At 36.3% G+C, this 21,064-nt stretch overlaps 1 protein-coding gene across 3 annotated transcripts in view; it reads left to right on the top strand.

Annotated features, from left to right (window-relative positions):
• Positions 1-21,064, top strand: part of GRIA4 (glutamate ionotropic receptor AMPA type subunit 4) — a 439,401-nt gene that overhangs the window by 371,785 nt on the left and 46,552 nt on the right. For all 3 annotated transcript variants that reach the window (XM_072970755.1, XM_072970756.1, XM_031675350.2), the window contains 3 exons: positions 3,765-4,135; positions 6,095-6,293; positions 12,285-12,532. In XM_072970755.1, coding sequence (XP_072826856.1) covers positions 3,765-4,135; positions 6,095-6,293; positions 12,285-12,532 — 818 coding nt within the window. The remainder of the gene's footprint in view (positions 1-3,764; positions 4,136-6,094; positions 6,294-12,284; positions 12,533-21,064) is intronic.

Genomic DNA, 21,064 nt, shown 5'->3' with positions numbered 1-21,064 from the left:
GCTCAGCCCTTTGCAAGGGCTCTGACCAAACTTTATTGGGATAATAATTGTTTAAGTAATCAAAACAAATGGTATGAAGAGAGCTGCATAATTAAACAACAAAAAAATTGTATCAATGGTCCATGTGTCACAGGCACAGAAAGTCTCAAAGTCAGGCAGTTCTCAGAGAGACACAAGAAAACACATAATCTGCAAGGATTTAAATACCCAGATCTCTGCCACTTGAGTTGTCCACTTTTTTCCCCAGAAGGAATTGTTCCGCTGCTCATTGACTTTCTGCGGAACTTTGGTACTTTCTGTTCTGGTGTCTGCAAAGTCTTTACTTGCTCTTCAACTGTTTTCCTTTCTCACTGCTAACACACACACAAATCCCCAGCTTGCAGGGCCCTAATTAAAACTCCATCTATTTTTCTTCTATCCAACAAAGCCAACAAAATGATTAACTTTGAATCCATTTATTTTTTTTAACTTAATTCTTTGCTAATTTTGTCACTGTCATTGTTAGGAATAGATTATCTGTGAAACACTCACATATGATCTGAGCATACCAACAGGTGGTGACCCCGAAGCCCAAAACCTCCTTTACACTCTCGGGTCCTATCTTCTTGTCACATCCGCACACTGGCAAGTTTAATATGTGATCTTCCGTGGCACACTGCTCCAGGGTCTTCTCCTGGGCCCTGCTGTGCATATGTGTATGTATTTTAATCCAAGCAAGGTCATTCAAGGTCACAGGTCTCAAAGCAAGTTCCATGGCCTACCAACACCAGAATTACTTGTGGTCTGTGTTAAAATGCTGGTTCATGAGACTCGCTCCAGAGGTCCTCAAGAATCCAAATATTATCAAGCTCTTCTAGGAGATATTTCACACAATTTGGGGAATCACTGAGAGATAATGGAACAAGGCATACGCAACATCTTTGATGTTAGCCGAGAAAACTCAGATGTAATCTTCTGTTCACTGATCTCTTTCAAATCACAAATTTCAGAACTTCAAACGCGCCCTCACTGAACATTGCTGTCACCACCGTCACCTAATGTTGGCTTCTGTTGCAACTAGTTTTACTGGGGACCCCTTTATTTCTCTTCATGTTTCTCTATTTTTAAGGCTTTTACTCTATTTAGTGGTAATTTGTAGTAATAAAAAATTTCAGAAGATACCACACAGAACAATGTAGGATGTGAAAGGTAGTATTTCAAATCAGTGAAAGAACGCATTATTCATTTACTCCTATTGGGAAAGCAGGACAACTGCTTGGAAAATTAACAATTGGGTAACATATTATCATGTGATATGCTAGATAAATTATTGAGAGATTATAGGTACTAGGATAAAATATATACGACTGAGATTGATTACATGATATGAAAAGGAATTTTCTAAGCATGAAACTAAAGGTTGAAAACACAAAAAGATAATTTTATATGACTACAGCAAAATGTTAAAGCATGTCTATTGCAGTAAAGTACCATGAACTAAGTTTTGTAAACAAAATGATGACTAGGGAGAATATTTTAAATGTATATGGAAAATAATATTTTTAATATATTCAAAAACACTTATAAATTAGCAAGTAAAAAGTGAATACCCATATGGAAAATAGGGGCAGTTTATGACATATGATACATAAAAGGAGGAAATTTCAGTGGTTATTTGTTTTACAAAAAAAAATAAATCAAATCAATACAATAAGATTTAATTTGCCGTATGGCAAATTGGTGAAGAGTAATGAGAATAAAGGTACATACAGGATATCCAAGGTTCCAAGCTGAAGGTGCTGTCACACCGTGCTGGTGGCAATAGAAATTTGCACGACCTTTCTGGAGAAAAGTTGGACAAAAGGTGTAATGGGCATTAAAAAGATTGTTACTATTTAGACCAGCAATCCCCTTCTAGAAATTTATTTTAAATAATAGAGATACGTGTCTTCAAAGATGTTCCTATCATCCATGTTATAAATTGTGTAAAACTGGAAACAATACAAATATCCCCCAAAATAATAAATTGAGTAAATTTTGACACTTTTAACATGATAAAATATTTGCAGTCATTAACACTTATTTTTAATACGTTGAAATAAAATTAGCTCATCATATTTTCTTAAGAAAAGGAATTATAAAATACCCTGTATATATTTTATTTAGTGCTCTGTAGTATCCCATATTAAAATAAGTAAAATGATATTTGTAAAACAATGTCAAGGAGGGCATATGTAAAGAAAAGTAAGAGTAGGTGAAGGAAATGGATATAACTTTTCCTAATTTTCTGGTTCTGTTTTTATATACTAATTTTTCTATAGCTACTTCATATATCGCCATATAATAAAAATCATACAGTTAATAATAACAATGAAGGAAACAGTAACCTCTCAGCAATAATTCTGGCTTTTATATATGTGGGTTTTTATGAAGTGAACCAAGTTTATTCCCACTTAAAGGCACACGCAGTTAATTATCAGTGGATAACTTGCCGGCCAGAGTACATTGCCCATGCTAACCCTCTAAGTGCCTTTGTATCCAGCTGGTGGCCATCATCTCAAATTAGGGGCCTGAGGACACACACAGGGAATGTAAGAGTGGCAGCCACTCTGTAAGAACATAAATGTCTGTGTTTCTGATTCCATTTTAATGCCAAATACTTTCCTTCCAAAATAAATAATCAGAAAACCTTTTTTTCATTTGTAGATTATGTAACCGTTTACAGTTTTTCACCATATTTCATTTGATTTTAGAGGTGGCATGATTTAATGGAATAAGCACGAGCTCAAATCACAGAGCTGCCATGACGTGTAAAACTCATTTGTGTCTCAGTTTTGTCATCTATAAAACAATGATAAACATAAGATTGTTTATCTGTTTATAAGAATTAAGTGAGCCGCCATTTAAAATATTTAAGTCAGACACATAATTCCTCAGGAAATGCTTACACGATTTTATAAAGTTTGGTTTATTAGATTATCACAATAGTGCAATGAGGTAAACAAGAAAGAAGATACCTTCATTTTAGAAATACTGGAAACGAGCTCAGAAAAGTTGCTCAGAATCACAGAATGAAAATGGAAGCTGGTGTCTTATTAATCATAATACATGAGAAATGAATTTACTGTTTTCCAAAACCGTTTTTAGAAACTGAAAGTAGAAAGTCAAAGTATGTGAATAGGTGCCAATTTCCAGATTTTTGTGTGTGCGCTGAGTTGAAAAATGTTGTCAAACAGCGGGGTTTCCTCTATCTCACAAATATAGACTTTATGATAGGTTTTCTCATCACTGGAAAAGAGTAAAAAAGAAGAATGTTTGAAATATGCAATTCATAATATCAAGGAATGAATAATGAATCAGTGGCAACATTCTAAATGAAACAGAAAAGACTGCAACATAGCAGCAATTCTGGCCAAGAAATTTACAAATTCAGCCACATGGAAAAGCTATCAAATATCCGCCTTTGCACCATCCCAGACCCTTACAGACTAATGTCGTTATTTAAGCTCAAGTTGTTTTGGCTTGTGTCTACTCTTTCTCTTCTTTTTTTCTAATTACTAGCACCAATAAAAATATTTTGTGCAAAGTGATATATAGTATCTTAAGAAAACAAATCCACTGTTCATCTTTGTATTTGTCACTGGCATTATTAACTGTTGGCATTCCAAAAAAAAAAAAATGTAGAATGAATACGTAACTACTTAGCTTTGAGTGGATCAGTCCAGTTCTAATTGCTTCATAAAATCTATTAACCTATGTGTTTTCACGTGTCTTTTCTCTTATAGAAAGCAGAGATTGCTATTGCCCCTCTGACAATCACTTTGGTCCGAGAAGAGGTCATTGACTTCTCCAAGCCCTTCATGAGTTTGGGCATATCTATTATGATCAAAAAGCCTCAGAAATCTAAACCAGGAGTGTTTTCCTTCTTGGATCCTCTGGCCTATGAGATTTGGATGTGCATAGTCTTTGCCTACATTGGTGTCAGCGTGGTCTTGTTTCTAGTTAGTAGGTTTAGTCCATATGAGTGGCACACGGAAGAGCCAGAAGATGGAAAGGAAGGACCCAGTGACCAGCCTCCCAATGAGTTTGGCATCTTCAACAGCCTCTGGTTCTCCCTGGGTGCTTTTATGCAACAAGGATGTGACATTTCACCCAGGTTAGTTTCAAATCTCTTAAGTTCTTTGCCAATTCCCCAGTAAATTTAAACATTGTGCAGAAAGTCTCTCTATATGATTTCCTCCTGGAGGCAGAGCATTGCTTGAAGCACAGAAAAACCTTGCAATCTCCAAATTAATCAAAAATATATTCATAGCCAATTTTTCCAAATTAGCACAAAGTGAGGCTACATCATAAAAATGAATTTCCCAATGGAAAAGTAACATATGGAACCCATCAAAAATCTCAAAAATCACTTTTTATTAATATTCTCTTCAGTGATTTGATGGACAGAAGCTAAATCCAAATTGTTAAGAGTAGGAATTTATTTTCATGTCTCCTTTTCAAAATCAAATGTTGTTCATTTTTGAAAATTAATTTTGAACTCGATTTACATCCCATGTAGCTTAAGAGAGAGATTTCTGCGATGGAGTTAACTAAAACCAATGAGTCGACACAGTGTGTACCAGGTACACATTGTTCTATCCAGCAATGCATAAACAGCTAAGCATTAACCAAAAAGTCAGCAATATAAATACGATACTGGTTTTCATTATCCTTGGAGTCACGGCTCACTTCTGATGCCATCAAGACACGTTTCAGTTATGTTTGCCAAAAATGCAGCCAATCTCGGGCTGCAAAAAAAATACCAAATTTCTCTCAGAAAAGGTAGCTGAAGGCAGGAGAAGCTAAGAATTGAATTTAAATAGTGATTTATATTAGTATTGCAAATAAATGTATTTTATAAAGAAACATAACTTTTTCTCAAAAAGAGACATTTTAGCTACAATGCAGTTTGCCTGCCTTAAGACCCAAGAATACTGTCAGTGTGTTTAAATCCCAATAACACAGGAATTTGAATCAATAACTCTCAATTAATGAAATGAAAAGAAATCAAAGCAAATCAAGCAGTGGTTTTATGGCTTTTAAAACCAGGATTAAGCAAATGCTAAGTTAGAAACAGATGCCACTTATAATGGTTAAGAAGGGAGCATTTTAAGCCTAGAAAGGCCGTGGAATATAGGAAAAAAAACGAGGTTTCTTACGGGAAATTTAAATAATTTGTCTTATCAATTGAGATCAATTATGAATATGCTATGAATTTTGTATTCATTCCATTCTCACTTTTCCTCTCCTCACCCACATATCCTTAGTAGCCAGAGAAAGGGTGAAGAGAGAACATTTTTTTGAACTCTAGCATCAGTTTTTAGTGCTGCCACACTGCCCATTGACAAGTCACATGCTTTGGTCTTACATGAGCAGTAGCAGAGAGAATATTTTCATACCAGTATCTAAAGATGCTTAAGACATAGCTCATCTTCCACTCAGATAAGAAATGAAATATCAAACAAACAAAAATGCTCAACTATAGTTACTTTGAGACCAATCCTGGATCTTCATCTGTGCCAGCCCCGCTTGGGCATATGTCCCAACCATTCTGGCGTGGCTCTGATTGAAGGTAAAAACAAGTTTTCTCAGAAAAGCATCTACCAGCTTGTAGCAAATTTGAGAGCTCACCCATTGTTAAGATGTATTGCGATTTTATACACCATCAAGAGAGAAACAGTGCTGCCAATTAAACTATGATACTGTGTTTTATCTCATCAAACATGAGCTGCATCTTAATTTCAGAGATGCAAAATGTAAGAGGGGACTCAATGAATTTAAGTAAGTATTCCTTTTCTGGACCTGAAGGAAAATCTTTAAGTTCCACGTTTCTGCCAATTAAACAATAAAAAGGAAAACTTTTCTCTATTTCCAGCAGGATTTATACATTCCATATAGCATGAAAGATATCAAGTGTTCCAGAAATATCAGAATAATTCTTGAGTAGACTGTCAGAAAATAAAAATGATATTTGCAATTATTTTTGAACATACATGGTGAATTGATGTTTTTTCTTTCCTTTCTCTATGCTGATTATAGAAAGGAAAATGTGCATTATCTTATCTGTGTTTAGGTCCCTCTCAGGTCGAATTGTTGGAGGTGTTTGGTGGTTCTTTACACTCATCATTATATCATCTTATACTGCTAACCTCGCTGCTTTCCTGACGGTTGAGAGAATGGTCTCGCCCATAGAAAGTGCGGAAGACTTGGCCAAACAAACAGAAATTGCCTATGGAACATTGGATTCAGGGTCAACAAAAGAATTCTTCAGAGTAAGTTGAGGGGAAACTAACAATGAAATGTTCATAACTTTGAAATTCAGGCAATTTACCAATAAGTGTATGATGGGTTCTGGCTGTAGCAGGTTTTGCAAACACAGTGGTAACTGTTATGTTTAATGCTAATTATAATCCTACTTGGATTTTATAATCACTTTAATTTGCAAAAGCTAATTGATTTATTCACATTGCAAGAGGAGCCCTCCCTAAGGAAAAATAACAAAAAAAAAGGTAAATACAGCAACTTTATAACATAATTATCCCAAAGAGCCCATTGTTGAGAATGCTGTGAAGATACTTCATCTTGCAAGATTGGATTTATTTTATACTTTGGGACTTAGAGCATAAAAATGAAAGCAAAGCTTTTTTTTTTCTTTTTTTAGAGAATACATTTAACTTGAGGTATTTGAATCCCCAAAAACTTAAGGTTTATTATTCTATAATCTATTCTATAACAATGGATTTCAAGGCAATATGTTTGCTTTCTCACATGATAATGGGAGCAAAAAGTATTACGTTCTAGCACCTTTGTAAGACTTTATATTTCATCTGTGCTGATTTCTCTGCTTTTGCAGATAAAATTGTTCAAACTGATATAATTGAGTTTCACATATGGATGTGATTCCTTTAACTTGCCATCAGGATGGCAGGTATTTGGGGGGGGTTGGTTTTTTAGCTATTTGCACCACTGTAAGGATGGAGTTTTGATCAGTGAATCTCTTTTACTTTGGTTTTACTGAAGTCCAAAGATACACACTTTGTAAAACTCACTCAGCTTGGAAATTAAAAACAACAAAATGTGCTGCTCCATAAACCAGCTTTAACTTTCATGCAACTGAATTTCAGTAAGATATTTCTCTTTTTTAAAAAAGATTCAATTATGGTATTCTTATATACTGCAGATGTTTATGTAACACTAAATCTGGAACAGATACCTCAAAAATTCTGTCAAATCCATCACTGGGCATTGTCTAAAAACACAAAAAAAAAAAACAACAATAAAAAAACAGGACAGAAAGCGCAAGTAGAAGGTGACTCTCTCCTATTGTGGGGAGTACACGTGGCAGGCAGAGCTGTCAGCCCTTGAGAACTGGCTCCTCACATGTCCCTTTTGCAGCAAGCAGGGCTTTGTGTCTGGCCTTTCTTTGGGGTCAGCGTGGGGTACCCTCTGCAGGCATGTCCCAGGCTTCCTCTGGCTCTCCCCTACGTGTCACCGTGGGCCCGGCTGCCTCCCTCCCCACCGTGGACAGCTGTGCATCGCCTTTCCAGGCTTTCCTTGCCAGAGGCTCTCCTGCACCCACAAGTGTGACTCATAGACATTTTCTTCTAATAAAATCGTCTTTATCAACAATTGGGAGAATTGCTAATAGATATAAAATTTGTAAATTAATTATAAAGTATTTGTAGATTTTTCTAAAACAAAATAATACTCATGACACCAGATTTTATTAGCAGTATTCAATGGAGAAACTTATTTAGGCAATTTTTTTAACTTACTGCATACATTCCAGTCTCTAAAACTTAATAATAGCAGTGTACTGCTTTAACACATTTTAGCATAATTTCAGTACCTTGCTGGACATCTGTAAGTTTCCATCCAAAGGACAGCTGGTAAAATGTAGTGATTTTTGCCTAAAAACAGTTATGTATATGCATCCAAATAGAATACAGATTTGTGCTCTCACTTCCATTTGACTGAAAAATGATGACTGATCTTCATGGAAGTAAAACAAATATTTGCAGGTTCATCGTTCTACCTTGAGTGAAAAAGGGAGAAAGTAATGTCATATTGATTCCTTGAAAACGTTTCAAAAATAGCTCACTGTAATGCTCGGTGGCGTCAATTACATTGAACTTGTTATTTCTAATCTTTATAGAGTTTTTAAAAATTGCTCAAGCTCTAGAAACTAGTAGATAAGAGAATATATTGATAAGAAATACAGAAATTTCCCTCACATTAAGGGAAGCTGCCTCTTCAATTTAGGGAGCTTTCCACATGAGCTGTGCCGTCACCATGCCATTTCCTTTCTCTCCCACTCAATTTGTTTTAAAATTGGAAGGTTTTTGTAAGTACAGGTATTTATTGTTACAGAATAATTTGAACCCTAATAGGACAAGAAAAACATTTTCCCCAGAAACACACTTCCAAGAATGCATACATTCAGGATCTCTGATAAAAATCTCATTCATTTCCTACCCTGTGTTCTCCCTTCTCTCCCATACGTGCTGATCTGGTTTAAATAAACCATTTGTCTAATGGGTTGAGGAAACAGAATGTGAAGGGTATTTTTGTCCTTGCCAGAAATGTTTTCTCATCAGAACCCAATAATGGCACATCTGCCAACTTCCCTAAACTGCTTCAGGCGGTTACCTATACTCAGCACTTCAAAAGATGCTGCAATTCTTCTGCAAAAAGAATTAGGCCATGGAGGGAAATTACATCTAAATTCAACTGTTGCCTTGACTGTGACCCATTATAGAACTTGAAATGTTTTATGTTCTATGCACCTTGTTAAGCATAAACATAGAGGTATTTAAAGGAAGTGTATAGCTCAGTGGTAGAGCTGCATCCTTAGCATGCATGACGTCCTGGGCTCAATCCCCATTACATCTGTTACAAAATAAATAAATAAAAGTATTAAACCTAATTTCTTCCTCCCCCCAAAAAGGAATTTTGTGCTTGTCACTTAAAGACAGGCTTTTGTATCGGTAGTTTTACATTATTACACACGTGACTTGAAGACACTGATTTTCATTTCGGTGCGGATTTTCGCCCGTGCCTGTTTTGGCCATCAGTGCAATCATGGAGGCATAAGTGAGGTGGATTGCTATCTCAGGACTTGCACTGTTATCAAACAGTGCATTGATGAGCTCTTACTGCATCAGTCTTGCTGTGTAAGCTGCTGAAAGCAGGAAGTAATTCACTTCATAACGATGTAAATATCAACTAGAAGGCATGACAGTTTTACGTATTTTTTACTCAAAGCAGAAATGGCAGAGTACTTAATTTTGAGAAATTAAAAGGACAGCATATTTTTAAAACTCCAAGAATTATTTTCAGTCCTAAAACAGTGCTTTAAACAAGATAGTTCCCCATGCATTGAGTTTCACAGTGAAGATGAAACAAGTAAATCTGAGATTAATTTTATAATTTTAAAAAATAATGACGTATTATCTTTGCTTATTACCTTGAGCATGTGCACTCCTCAAACCTGATCTTTAAGCCCATGTCACAGTTGAGGATGTTAAAAGTCCCATTATCACTGTGTTTATGAGCTTGCTGGGTCTGCAGAAATGTCCTCATGTTACCCTGACTTCACCAAATTTATGAAGATTATCTTGCCCTCATTGCTTAGCAAGCATCCTCTTACAGTCAGAAATAAGGTACTGGGACATTATTTCCAGTCCTTTACCTTTTGAATTTCCCCCATCCTACCCCTTTTGCCATATGATTATGACTTTATATAAGCCATACCCGTTTAAATCAGAATCGGAATCTCTAAACATTAACGAAGTGACACATCGTGTAAATGTTTTTTTTTCCAGAGTTGCTTTCACCATTCCTCTATCTTCCACTGCAAGTCTGTATTCTATAATTTCTATTATATTTACGACCTGCTAAGTTAAGTATAACAACACTATGGATTTCTCTTTCTTCTGGATTTTAAAGGAATTCATTTAACTTCTTTTGCACTTAAAGAATATGTAATTCAATATATTTAAACAAATGCAGTAGTAATTTCCCTCACATTAATATTATGCAAATAGACTTCTATAAAATATCAGTGGCTTAAGGGTATTTTATTCCTTTAAAAAGGATTCATTTCCCTTAATATTATGTTGTATTCTATATAGTTAAATTAGCTTCATAATTACTAGGCCCTAAAAATACTCTTTTTCCATTTTGTTGTGTTAGTTTTCTTTAGCTGTTTCCTGCTCCTCTAATAAGATACAGAATAGTAACTGGAAAATTGCCAAATAACTAGCATGATCCTCATATTCTTTGAATTTTTCAAAAATATTTCAATTAAAATACACTCAGATTTTATTTCTTCTGTTTGGAGTTTAGTCTACATAGTGAAGCAAGTAATACATATAGGACTCTGTACCTTTTTGCGTGAAACTCTCAAGTCATCAATATATTTTAAAAAATGATTATATACCTAAAAGATGCTGTTTACCAACACTTTTCTAAATTGAAATCATCAGAATAAATGTTTAAGGACAGTTAGTATCAAGTGATCCAGAGAGTTTATAATTTTCAGAGATTGAAACTCATGGTAAAGTGGAAGCGTTCATTCTCTGGAGGAGAACTTCATCATTAGAGATGGAATGACTGAGGCTGGGCGATATGGCTCCCCGAGTGGATGTCACGGTTGCGGGTTCTGAATCTAGCTACTCTTCTGTCCGAACCACATGGAATTTTGCAATTGAATTAGAGCTGGCATAAAATTTCCTAACATGGGGACTTCTATAGCCGGAAGTAAACTGTCATTACCTGAACACACATACACAGACATATCAGAATCTCTATTTTATGAGATATTTTTAAGTGTTAATAACATAAAAACAATGCATACGACACTACTGGGTATCTATTTCCCTTCTGATATTTATCACCATTTAAATATACATAACATAAAATATCTGGGCCTTTTCTTTTTTTGGTGTTCAAGTATGCAATCTCTTATTTTGTGAGCTTACTATATAGCTTTATTTATTACTAAATTTCCATCTTATGAAGCCAAAATCTTGAAGACCACTTTTATCAGTTTCTTTGTCCACCTGAGTACTTTGCTTTTGCCCAAAAACACATATTCTTAAGTTTGCTATTCAAGTACTTTGCTGATCATTGAAGATCGGCTTCTTGTTGGAGTCTGTCTTCTGGTCAGTAAAGCAAGGGCAGCATAAACAGATACGCATACTACTCAGGATCTGGCCTCATGTATGGATTAAAGTTTGAATGAAGTCTCCATCACTTTTTATTTGGATTCTGATGCAAAATTGCCACACACGCTATTGAACAAAAGCAGTTGCACCAGATGAAAGCCTACATGCATGACTGCATTACCAAACACCAAACAGGACTCCGGCTTTTCTGTTCTATTAAATATATCCTTTGGGGCACGAGTTCATTTGGAGATATTTTCATGTGAAAAACATGTGGATGAAAAAAATCTAATATGACTACAGATACCTGCAAAAGGAATCAGCTAAATTAAGCAGGGGAAGTAATACAGATAGAGCCCAGATAGACAAAAGTGAATTTCTTGGCTGAAGTCAGGAGATTAGAAAAACGAACTGTCCAAAATATAAATTAGGAAAACCGGAATCAATTCTCTTTAAAGTTTAATATATGTTAAACTTTAATATATATATATATATATATATATGTGTGTGTGTGTTAACTTTATATATATATATATATATGGAGATTTTGTTAGGAAAATTATTGAAGTGTTTTGGTGGACCTAGAGTTTGATTCTTGCTTAATGGATACTTGGTTTGTAAACCACGACAGATTTCTCCTTCCCGTTTGGTGACCAACTACCAGCTTGGCAGGGACTGCAAGTTTTGTGCGTATCTTTTTTAGAATGGTTTTCGTTAAAACTTTGAGGTGTGAAAAAATATGAAAATAAAACAATATAACAGGTCTCCTTATTTGCTATAATTCAGTACCACTCTCTTTATGGCAGTTCACATTTTATAATAATAATATAGTCTTCTTTAAACAATAGAGCAGGGAAGTTAGGATGACAAAAGGTACCAGCTTTTTCAAGTACCACTTTTGAATGTCTTTGATATCAGGGATTTTCTTAAACAGTTGTAAGAGGCAGCTTTCTCACTGAAAAAGAATAATGTTCCTATGTCAGATTGGAATTAGAGGGTAATGTAAAAAGGCTCTTGAGCCTTCTCTCAGTTCAGCCAATATTAACATCTTGTTCCCTTCTTTCCTGTATTTAATTTTGTTTTAATTTCCTCCAGAGATCAAAAATAGCAGTGTACGAAAAGATGTGGACCTACATGCGATCAGCAGAACCGTCAGTGTTCACTAGGACTACAGCTGAGGGGGTGGCCCGTGTCCGGAAGTCCAAGGGCAAGTTCGCCTTCCTGCTGGAGTCCACCATGAATGAGTACATTGAGCAGCGGAAGCCCTGTGACACGATGAAAGTGGGAGGAAACCTGGATTCCAAGGGCTACGGAGTAGCCACCCCCAAGGGCTCTTCATTAAGGTGGGTGGAATAATATAACAATAGAACGCGTGTTGTTATAGTATTCCACCCTCCCTGATGTCCCTGAGAGAACTGTTTTGTTTTGTGTGTGAACATGGTATGTTTGTTTGTTTTTCTTTTTCTCCATTTCATGGTTTTTTTTTTTTTTTGGTCAACAATCAGGTAATTTTTTTTTAATTTTTAGGATACTTAATTATAATTGACCTATATCTTTTAAGGCCATATAAAAACCAAACTGGTTGAACACTAGCTGCTTCCGGTAGGCCTAAAACATGGGTAGCATACGCTTCTATATCTCATCAACTTTTTTTGGCCACTAAAATGCACACTCTCATTTTGTCAGTAATAAGTCTACATTTTATCTTTTTTTTTTTCAGAAAATTATGCCTACCTGCTAGTTTCTGAGTAAGAAAAATGATCAATTTCTTCCAAATGCTTTTTTTTTCCATTTCAATGTTTCATTTATTACGGAATCATTAACTTTTAGATAATCCTGATGTATTGATGCTAACTTTGTAAATCACATCTATTTATAAATGCAATTCTCATCAGAGGGGACACTGGGCTCTGATTTTATGGGGCTTACTCAAGTCACACTCTCACTGGTTGCAAAGGGAGTGTGGTGTAAGTAAGATCTGTAAAACCAGACCAGTAAGAAAAGAATCCAGAATCGTTCACATGTAGGCTCCTAAAAATGTGACGCATGAGCAAAGCATCACCCATGTGGTTAACAGTCCACATGTGTTCAAAGTGAGACTTTAATTCTCAAGGAAATGTTGGTAAAATCTGCCCTTTGCACAAACTTGGTCCTGGACATAGAGAATTCACATATTTATGTCCAGGAGGCAGAATTTCCTATTTTCCTTAAGTAATAAAGACTACTGTTGAAAAGCCGGGGTCCAAAGTGACAACTGACAAATTACTCTGGTCTCAGTGCTGCTTAGGAGAGATTCACACAAAACGCAGATTCAAGAAGAAATCAGCATCTTTGCTAAAGGACTTAACCAAGAACCTGGTCTTGGAAAAATGATGTTTCTGGTAAGCCTCTGACAAAACGAAGGTAATGAGAACTGTCCTATTGCCTAATAAGAGTGAAGACAATATAAAAAGTATATGATTGTTTTCAAAAAGGGAAGTGCAGTGTACTTGGAGCATGTGTGTTGGGTTGGGCAAGAGCTGAGGCAGGTGTAAGGAGCAAATCCAGCGCTGAACAGGTTGTGTTAAACCAGCATTTTGTGTTTGCAAACAACACTATAATACTTAGAGAGGGGTTTCATGGTTCAAAGGGGACAATTTTTAAAGAAGACAGAAAATAAGCCAGTAAGGACAAAAATTGGGGTATGGATGTTGGCAATTATGACGTCAGGTTTATTTGAACACACTTCCCATATGAAACTGGAGAAATGTGCACGGAGAAAGCCAAACAGATAAATTATCCGGGATAAAATTCTGCCCGAAAAGATTTCAGCCATTCAGAAACTTAAAGTAGCATCAGGGTATTTGGTCTTTAGAGCTCTTTATATTTTATATGATGCAATATGAGAAATATGTGATTTCATTGAGGCCATTGGCAAAGAAATAGTAGCTGTAAGAAATGGTAGTTATAAGAGCACCTTAGTGTAAATAATTTAAAAGAAATAGGAGGGGAGAAAGCAATGGCTGATTTGTAGATCAGTGTTCAGACCATTGATTACATTCACAGGATGCAGCATTTGCTCTTAATTAATTCTCTGTGGAGGTAGCTTGCCTTGTCCTCTGTCTTGTGTCTACTGATAAAGTCAAGTTCCAGGGACTGAATTTGGCCCTCAGATACGGGCGCGCCTGGCTCCCATTGATGGCAAGAACGTTCCCTCTTAAATGTGCCACTTTGTCAAATCCACACTACAGGGATTGTTCAGGGGGACGCTGAAGGGCTTCATCTGTCCAGAACTGTATAATTATCAGCTATTGGCTTCCCCCTCTTTTCCTGTCCTTTCCTGGATCTTGTTAATGAGGCAATTGTTAAACCCAGCTTCCTGGGTGAAGAGTTTGTTTATGTGCTTTGTTTTATGCAAGCCACAATTTCCTGAGCAAGCTGGCCCCTGCATGCCAAAACCACAGTCACTTTGTCCTGTCTCGGAGACACTGAAGGCTAACCAGCATTCACCTTACCCCCATCTCCTCACTCCCCCACCCCCAGCCCAACTAAGCAGGAGGCTCTTAAGCTCAAATTCTAATTCTTATTCAACTAGTAACCTTCTGTTTCAAAAGAGGCAAACTAATACAGAGATGGGCAAACAGGCACCTTCTGTACAAATGATGAAATTCAAAATAATTGCAGTCATCAGAGCAAGATCCAGAGGGCATACCTCTATCAAAAGTATCTTTGAAAGCTTCTTGCTTTATTTGTTCTGTGGAGATTGTCTGTTTTCCTGTAAGATCTATCTTTTTGAACCAGGGTTTGAGGTTCACAGTTCTGCATACAGTGAGACTGCTCTTTTTCATTGTCTTTATTTATGGCTTTCTTACAAACTGCTGCCATTTTGATTCATTGGGCAACATGAGACTTTAAGGAAAGGAAAGCAATCTTCCTTCTAGATAAATATAAACAGGAATGCAAATAACTAGCAATCTTTTGTTGATCTAGGGAGTTTTAAATTTCCAGATCTTGCTGTTTGGTCAAAATGCTCCAGAATGAACTGTCACAGAAAAGAGGAAGTGTATGTTCTATAATCAAGATGGAAAGTTAGGGCTTGGGTCTTTAATGGAGACTAAAACGCACGCAGTCAGGATCAGCACAGGGAAAGCGTACCTGTGACTGATGTCAGACATACGACAGCGGTGATGACTGGTACCCGTCTTTATGGCACATGCAGGACTCTGTTGTTCAAAGAGACTTTATTTCAGACTAGAGTTTGCTAGGCACACAGTGAGATGTTAAAAACCATCTGGCTAGCACTAACAGGTACAGAGGCCAATAAGCATGCTCAGAAGTCATTGGTTTACTGTCATTTGACATCGATCCTCCAGTTTGTAAGTGATAGAATGATGCCAGGTACATTGAGATTGTTAAACTTAGAATCTATTAGTTCTAACATTAAACAGGAAGGCAATTATAGCTAAATGTACTTACAAACTGTAAATATCAGTGAGTGAAAGAACTTAAATCTTACTGGCATGGTTATTCATTTTTCTAAGTTACCTTCTAAAGAAAACTTCCAGGTATTCCTGTGAGATAAAAAGGTAACATCTTTTATATTATCTCTGAACCATCTCCCTACTTTGATACTGCTCCTGAATCCCCTTTCCACCTGTACAGAGCTGTTTATACCGTTATCAGGGTCATGAGCTTCCTGCTCATCCCTTCTCCAGGACCCTTGGCAATCCAAAGCACTTGTAAAAGCCTGCACTGGCTGAGAAATTTTTTAAGGTGGTTTAAAATAGACACTTTAGATAGCACAGCAATGGAATGCAAAGTTTAGATGAGAGGAGAAATGTGTTTATTTTGACTATACCAGCAATGATATCAACTGTACTAAAGAATTTTACTACAATGGTATAGTTACAGAGTTGCATATTTATAGAATAGTACATGTCCTTACACTATAGTATCTAGTATATAGTAATTATTATATATTACTATAGTCATTCTATAGTATTATATAGTACTATATATAGTATTATATCATATCTATTATATCATAATTATTATATATTACTATAGTCATGCTATAGTATTATACAGGATTTATTATATAGTAATTATTATATATTACCATAGTCATACTGTAGTATTATATAGTATTACACAGGATTTATTATATAGTATTCATTATATAGTATAGTATAGTATTTATATTATAACATATACTTTACTATCAAAATAATGCTTTCTTTACTGCATTATCTATATTACACTAGTTACTATACTCTCAATTTTACCATGCAATAAATGAAACATAAATATCGTTCAGAGCACATCATAATTTAGGTAATACAGATTTACTGACTATTAAATTGTTGTTAGATGAGAAATACCCCTTTTAAAGATATTCGTGATGGCTAGTATCTGTAAGTACCTCCAGGGAACAAAGCAGAGGCTCATACCTTCAGAATTCTCCTGGCCTGTGTAAGGATTTGTATACTTGGCCCTCATGTTTGAAGCCAAGTTCAAAAATCCATCTCCTCTACTCTCATTATTCAATAATGATAATCACCATTCAAATTTTGCCTTCTCTAAAAATGTTTGTGGAACTATGCCTAAAGCAAGACAAATGCTCAGTTGCAGGGAAAATTTAGAAGGAAACAAACTTTCAAGGGAAAGCAATTCCAAAAGAATTTGATCAGTGGTTGAAATCTGGAACAAACAGTGAGGCCCAGTTGGACAAGCTGATGCCCAGTAACAGGACCCCGTGGCAGCAGGAGCTGATGCTCTGAAACTAGACACATCATGCTCGGCTTACAGCAGGCTCAGCGCCCCACAGCAACATGTGGCAGGGGGAGGAAGCACTAGGGATGGGGATTCAGGTAGCACAGCCTCCTTGGACTTTTCTATCAGTGTTTAAACACAATCACTGGCCTCAGAGGACACTTGGCTCAAGTCTAAATCTATATCAGGGGAGGTGTTCTCTGTAGGCCAAATTATGTTTCTTCCACTTTGGTGAATTAGTTAGGGCAGGTGTATTAAATTTAAATTCATGTGGGATTATATATTATAGCTAAGGGATCACTTTGTATGTAAAATTTGTGAGATATATTTAGTCATCCGCTCAGGAATACTCGGAAGGTTTAGAAAGAAGGAGTTTGCTGGATGTTGTGTGTGAGAATAAAGTTGTAGACTATTTTTGGTGTTAGTGACAAGTCAAAGGTTAGTACTTAATATAGACACTGGTAAATGGACAGAAGTTTAAAGCTCAGCACTTACATTAACAGCACTTGGCCTCAAGCAAATATACTTTTAACTTGTTTTCTGGAAATGAGTTTTAGTAGATTAGTACACAAATATTTTTCTTTAACTATTATGGAAAGAGATTTGTTTTCATTTATGGGTATCCTTCATTTTTCTTGGTGCCATATTGAAAGATGCTACAGATAAGCTTTTTTTTAATTTTTCATTTAGCTCTTACTTATGATTAAAAGATGATTAAAATTATACCTCCCCATGAAGAAGAAAAAAATGCCTATTTTTTGGTATTTGTTAAGATTCATCAGGCATTATACATTGTCCGTTCTCCCCTACTTAAAAAAAAATCTGATATGATTTGCCTTTATTCATTTGCTAATTTATTGAACAGATGGTTGCTGGGTTCCAACTGACAACTTACTGGATACTTTCCGAGTTGTTCACTCTCAGGATGGTTTGTGGCTGCCCTAGGTAGCACCACTGGGAAGTTTCTAAATTCAGTGTTTAGCTGTGTACTCCTTCTCAATAACTTGCCTGAGAAAAATGGGTAATTTTTAGCCATTTTAGTTTATACCAGTTCAAAGAGAATTAAATTCATCAAGATAGAACAGCTACCAAAGAAGTTTAACAGTTGAAGCTTCGCGACCTGATTTAACAAGAGATCTAAGACCAGATCTCAATTTTGACAAGTTTTACAAAAAGCCAGAATTCCAAACTGCTGTTCTTTAGTCCTGACACAGTTGTCTCATAAACAAATTCTATAAGGATGAAAAATCCCCGGAAAGAATATTTATATCTTACAAAATTTCAGTTAATTAAGTTGCAACACACAGCTAATGTGAGTGTAGAAGCTATAGCCAACCAAGTCAAGAAACCTTGACCTACACATGCCAAGTGTGTTTAAGAAATATAAAGTTGTATCTAAGGCCCGAGTTCATAATCTGATACGTAATACATGTGCTGTGGGTGCACTTACCCCTACATCAGCAGTGTATTTCAGTGTGTTGCCTCTGGGTATATGTTCAGTAGCTGGACGGGTCCCATACTGTGTCACTAATCTTCACAGACCCCCTCACTGTAAGGGTTCGTTTCCAGAAACGATCGCAGGCCTAGGGCTCAGATTAAAAATGGAACATGAAGGAACAGCAAAGCAAGTGAACAGGTGTTCTGTGTTTGGGGTCCCCCTTTCGCTGGTGCTAGGTCGAAGCCCAGGTGTGAGTTCTCCAGAACTGCAGCTAAAAGCCAGGGCTGCAGGGAAGACATGCCGCCTGAGGACACTGGCAGTGCTGAAACCTAGAAAGAGGCACAACTGAAATACCTTAGTAAGAAGATGAAAGTCCAGGTAGTCAAAGCAAAGGGTCTGAAAAAATCTCCAAAACAAAATGATTGGAGTCAAAAGGGAAGAGATGGAAAGGGAATGTCTAGAGCCAGGAGTCCTAGAGCTGGGAAACACCAAGATCAGCAGACAGCAGGGCAACCAGGGCTGCTGCTTCTGCTTTTGTGTTGAGCAAAATATGTTGGTGCGGCACAAGGCGTGAGTGTGCTGATCACATTTAAAGACTCTGCAGAAGGACAAACCAGAGAAATTATTCATGTGAGAGGTTCTCAACCTCCCCCAGCCCTGCCCGCAGGCGTGAGTTGAGAAGGTGTGCAGCCATAAGAAGACTTTAGAAGACTTTACTCCCCTGACAGGAAAGGGCACTAAAAAATCTCCAGGCTGTCACCATGATGTTATACTCCGATCAAAGATAAAGACATAGTGCGTGCATGGAGTTCATGTGCAGAGGACAGAGCTTGCCCGCCCTCAGAAGTAGCCAAATAGATATGAATGTATCAAACATCCGCGCTATTCCTTTTCCTTTATTTTTAGGGTTTTGCTTTGTTTTGTTTGCTTTATTGAGGTACAGTCAGTTTACAATGTTGTGTGAGTTTCTGGTGTACAGCACAATGCTTCAGTCATACATGAACATACATATATTCCTTTTCCTATTCTTTTACATTATAGGTTCCTATAAGATATCAAATGTAGTTCCCTGTGCTATACAGTAGAAACTTATCTATTTTATATATATGACTCAGTATCTGCAAATCTCAAATTTCCTAATTTATCCCTTCCCACCTCCCTCCCCCTTGGTAGCCATAAGTTTGTTTTCTATGTCTGTGAGTCTTTTTCTCTTTTATATGTAAGTTCATTTGTCAATTTTTTTTAGATTCCACAAATGAGTGATCTCACACTGTATTTTTCTTTCTAGTTTACTTCACTTAGAATGACACTCTCCAGAGCCATCCATTTTGCTGCATTATTTTATTATTTTTATTATTTTTTAGGCTGAGAGGTATTCCATTGTATACATACACCACAACTTCTTTATCCAGTCATCTATCAATGGACATTTAGGTTGCTTCCATGTGTTGGCTATTATAAATAGTGCTGCTATGAACATTGGGATGCAGGTGTCTTTTTGAATTAAGGATCCCTCTGGATATATGCCCAGGAGTGGGATTGCTGGATCATATGATAAATCTATTTTCACTTTTTTGATGAATCTCCATACTGTTTTCCACAGCGGCTACACCAAACTGTGCAGGAGGGTGCTCTTTTCTCCACACCCTCTCCAGCATTTATCATTTGTAGAATTTTGAATGATGACCATTCTGACTGGTGTGAGGTGATACCTCATTGTAGTTTTGATTTGCATTTCTCTGATAATTAGTGATATTGAACATTTTTTTATGTGCTTTTTGATCATTTGTATGTCTTCCTTGGAGAATTGCTTGTTTAGGTCTTCTGCCCATTTTTGGATTGGGTTGTTTGTTTTTCTCTTATGAAGTCATATGAGCTGTTTTTATATTTTCAAAATCAAACCCTTGTCAGTCTCATCTTTTGCAAATATTTTCTCCCATTCCATATGTTGTCATTTTGTTTTGCACATGGTTTCCTTTGGCATATGGTTTCCTTTGCTGTGCAAAACCTTGTAAATTTAATTAGGTCCCATTTGTTTATTCTTGATTTTATTTCTGTTGCTTGGGTACAGTACCCTAGGAGAACATTTTTGAGATGTATGTGAGATCATGTTTTGCCTGTTTCCTTCTAGGAGGTTTACTGTATCTTGTCTTATGTTTTAAGTCTTTAAACCATTTTGAGTTTATTTTTGTGCATGATGTGAGGGAATATTTTAACTTCATTGATTTACATGCAGCTGTCCATTTCTTCCAACATAGTTTGCTGAAGAGACTGTCTTTACTCCATTGTATGTTCTTGCCTCCTTTGACAAAGATTAATTGACCAGAATTTTGTGGGTTCATTTCTTTGCTCTCTAATCTGTTCCATTGATCCATATGTTTGTTTTTGTACCAATACCATGCTGTTTTGATTACTGTAGTTCTATAGTATTGTCTGAAGTCCAGAAAAGTTATTACTACAGCTTCTTTTTTTTTTCTTCAGTAATGCTTTGGCAATTCTAGGTCTTTTGTGATTCCATATAAATTTTATTATGATTTGTTCTAGTTCTCTGCAGAATGTCCTGGGTAATTTGATAGGGATTGCATTAAATCTGCAGATTGACTTGGGCAGTATGCCCATTTTAAAAATATTGATTCTTCCAATCCAGGAGCATGGGATACCTTTCCATTTCAGTAAGTCTTCTTAA

The sequence above is a fragment of the Vicugna pacos genome, chromosome 10, assembly GCF_048564905.1.
Source record: "Vicugna pacos chromosome 10, VicPac4, whole genome shotgun sequence".
Lineage (NCBI taxonomy): Eukaryota > Metazoa > Chordata > Mammalia > Artiodactyla > Camelidae > Vicugna > Vicugna pacos.
This window is presented reverse-complemented; position numbering and strand designations above follow the sequence as displayed.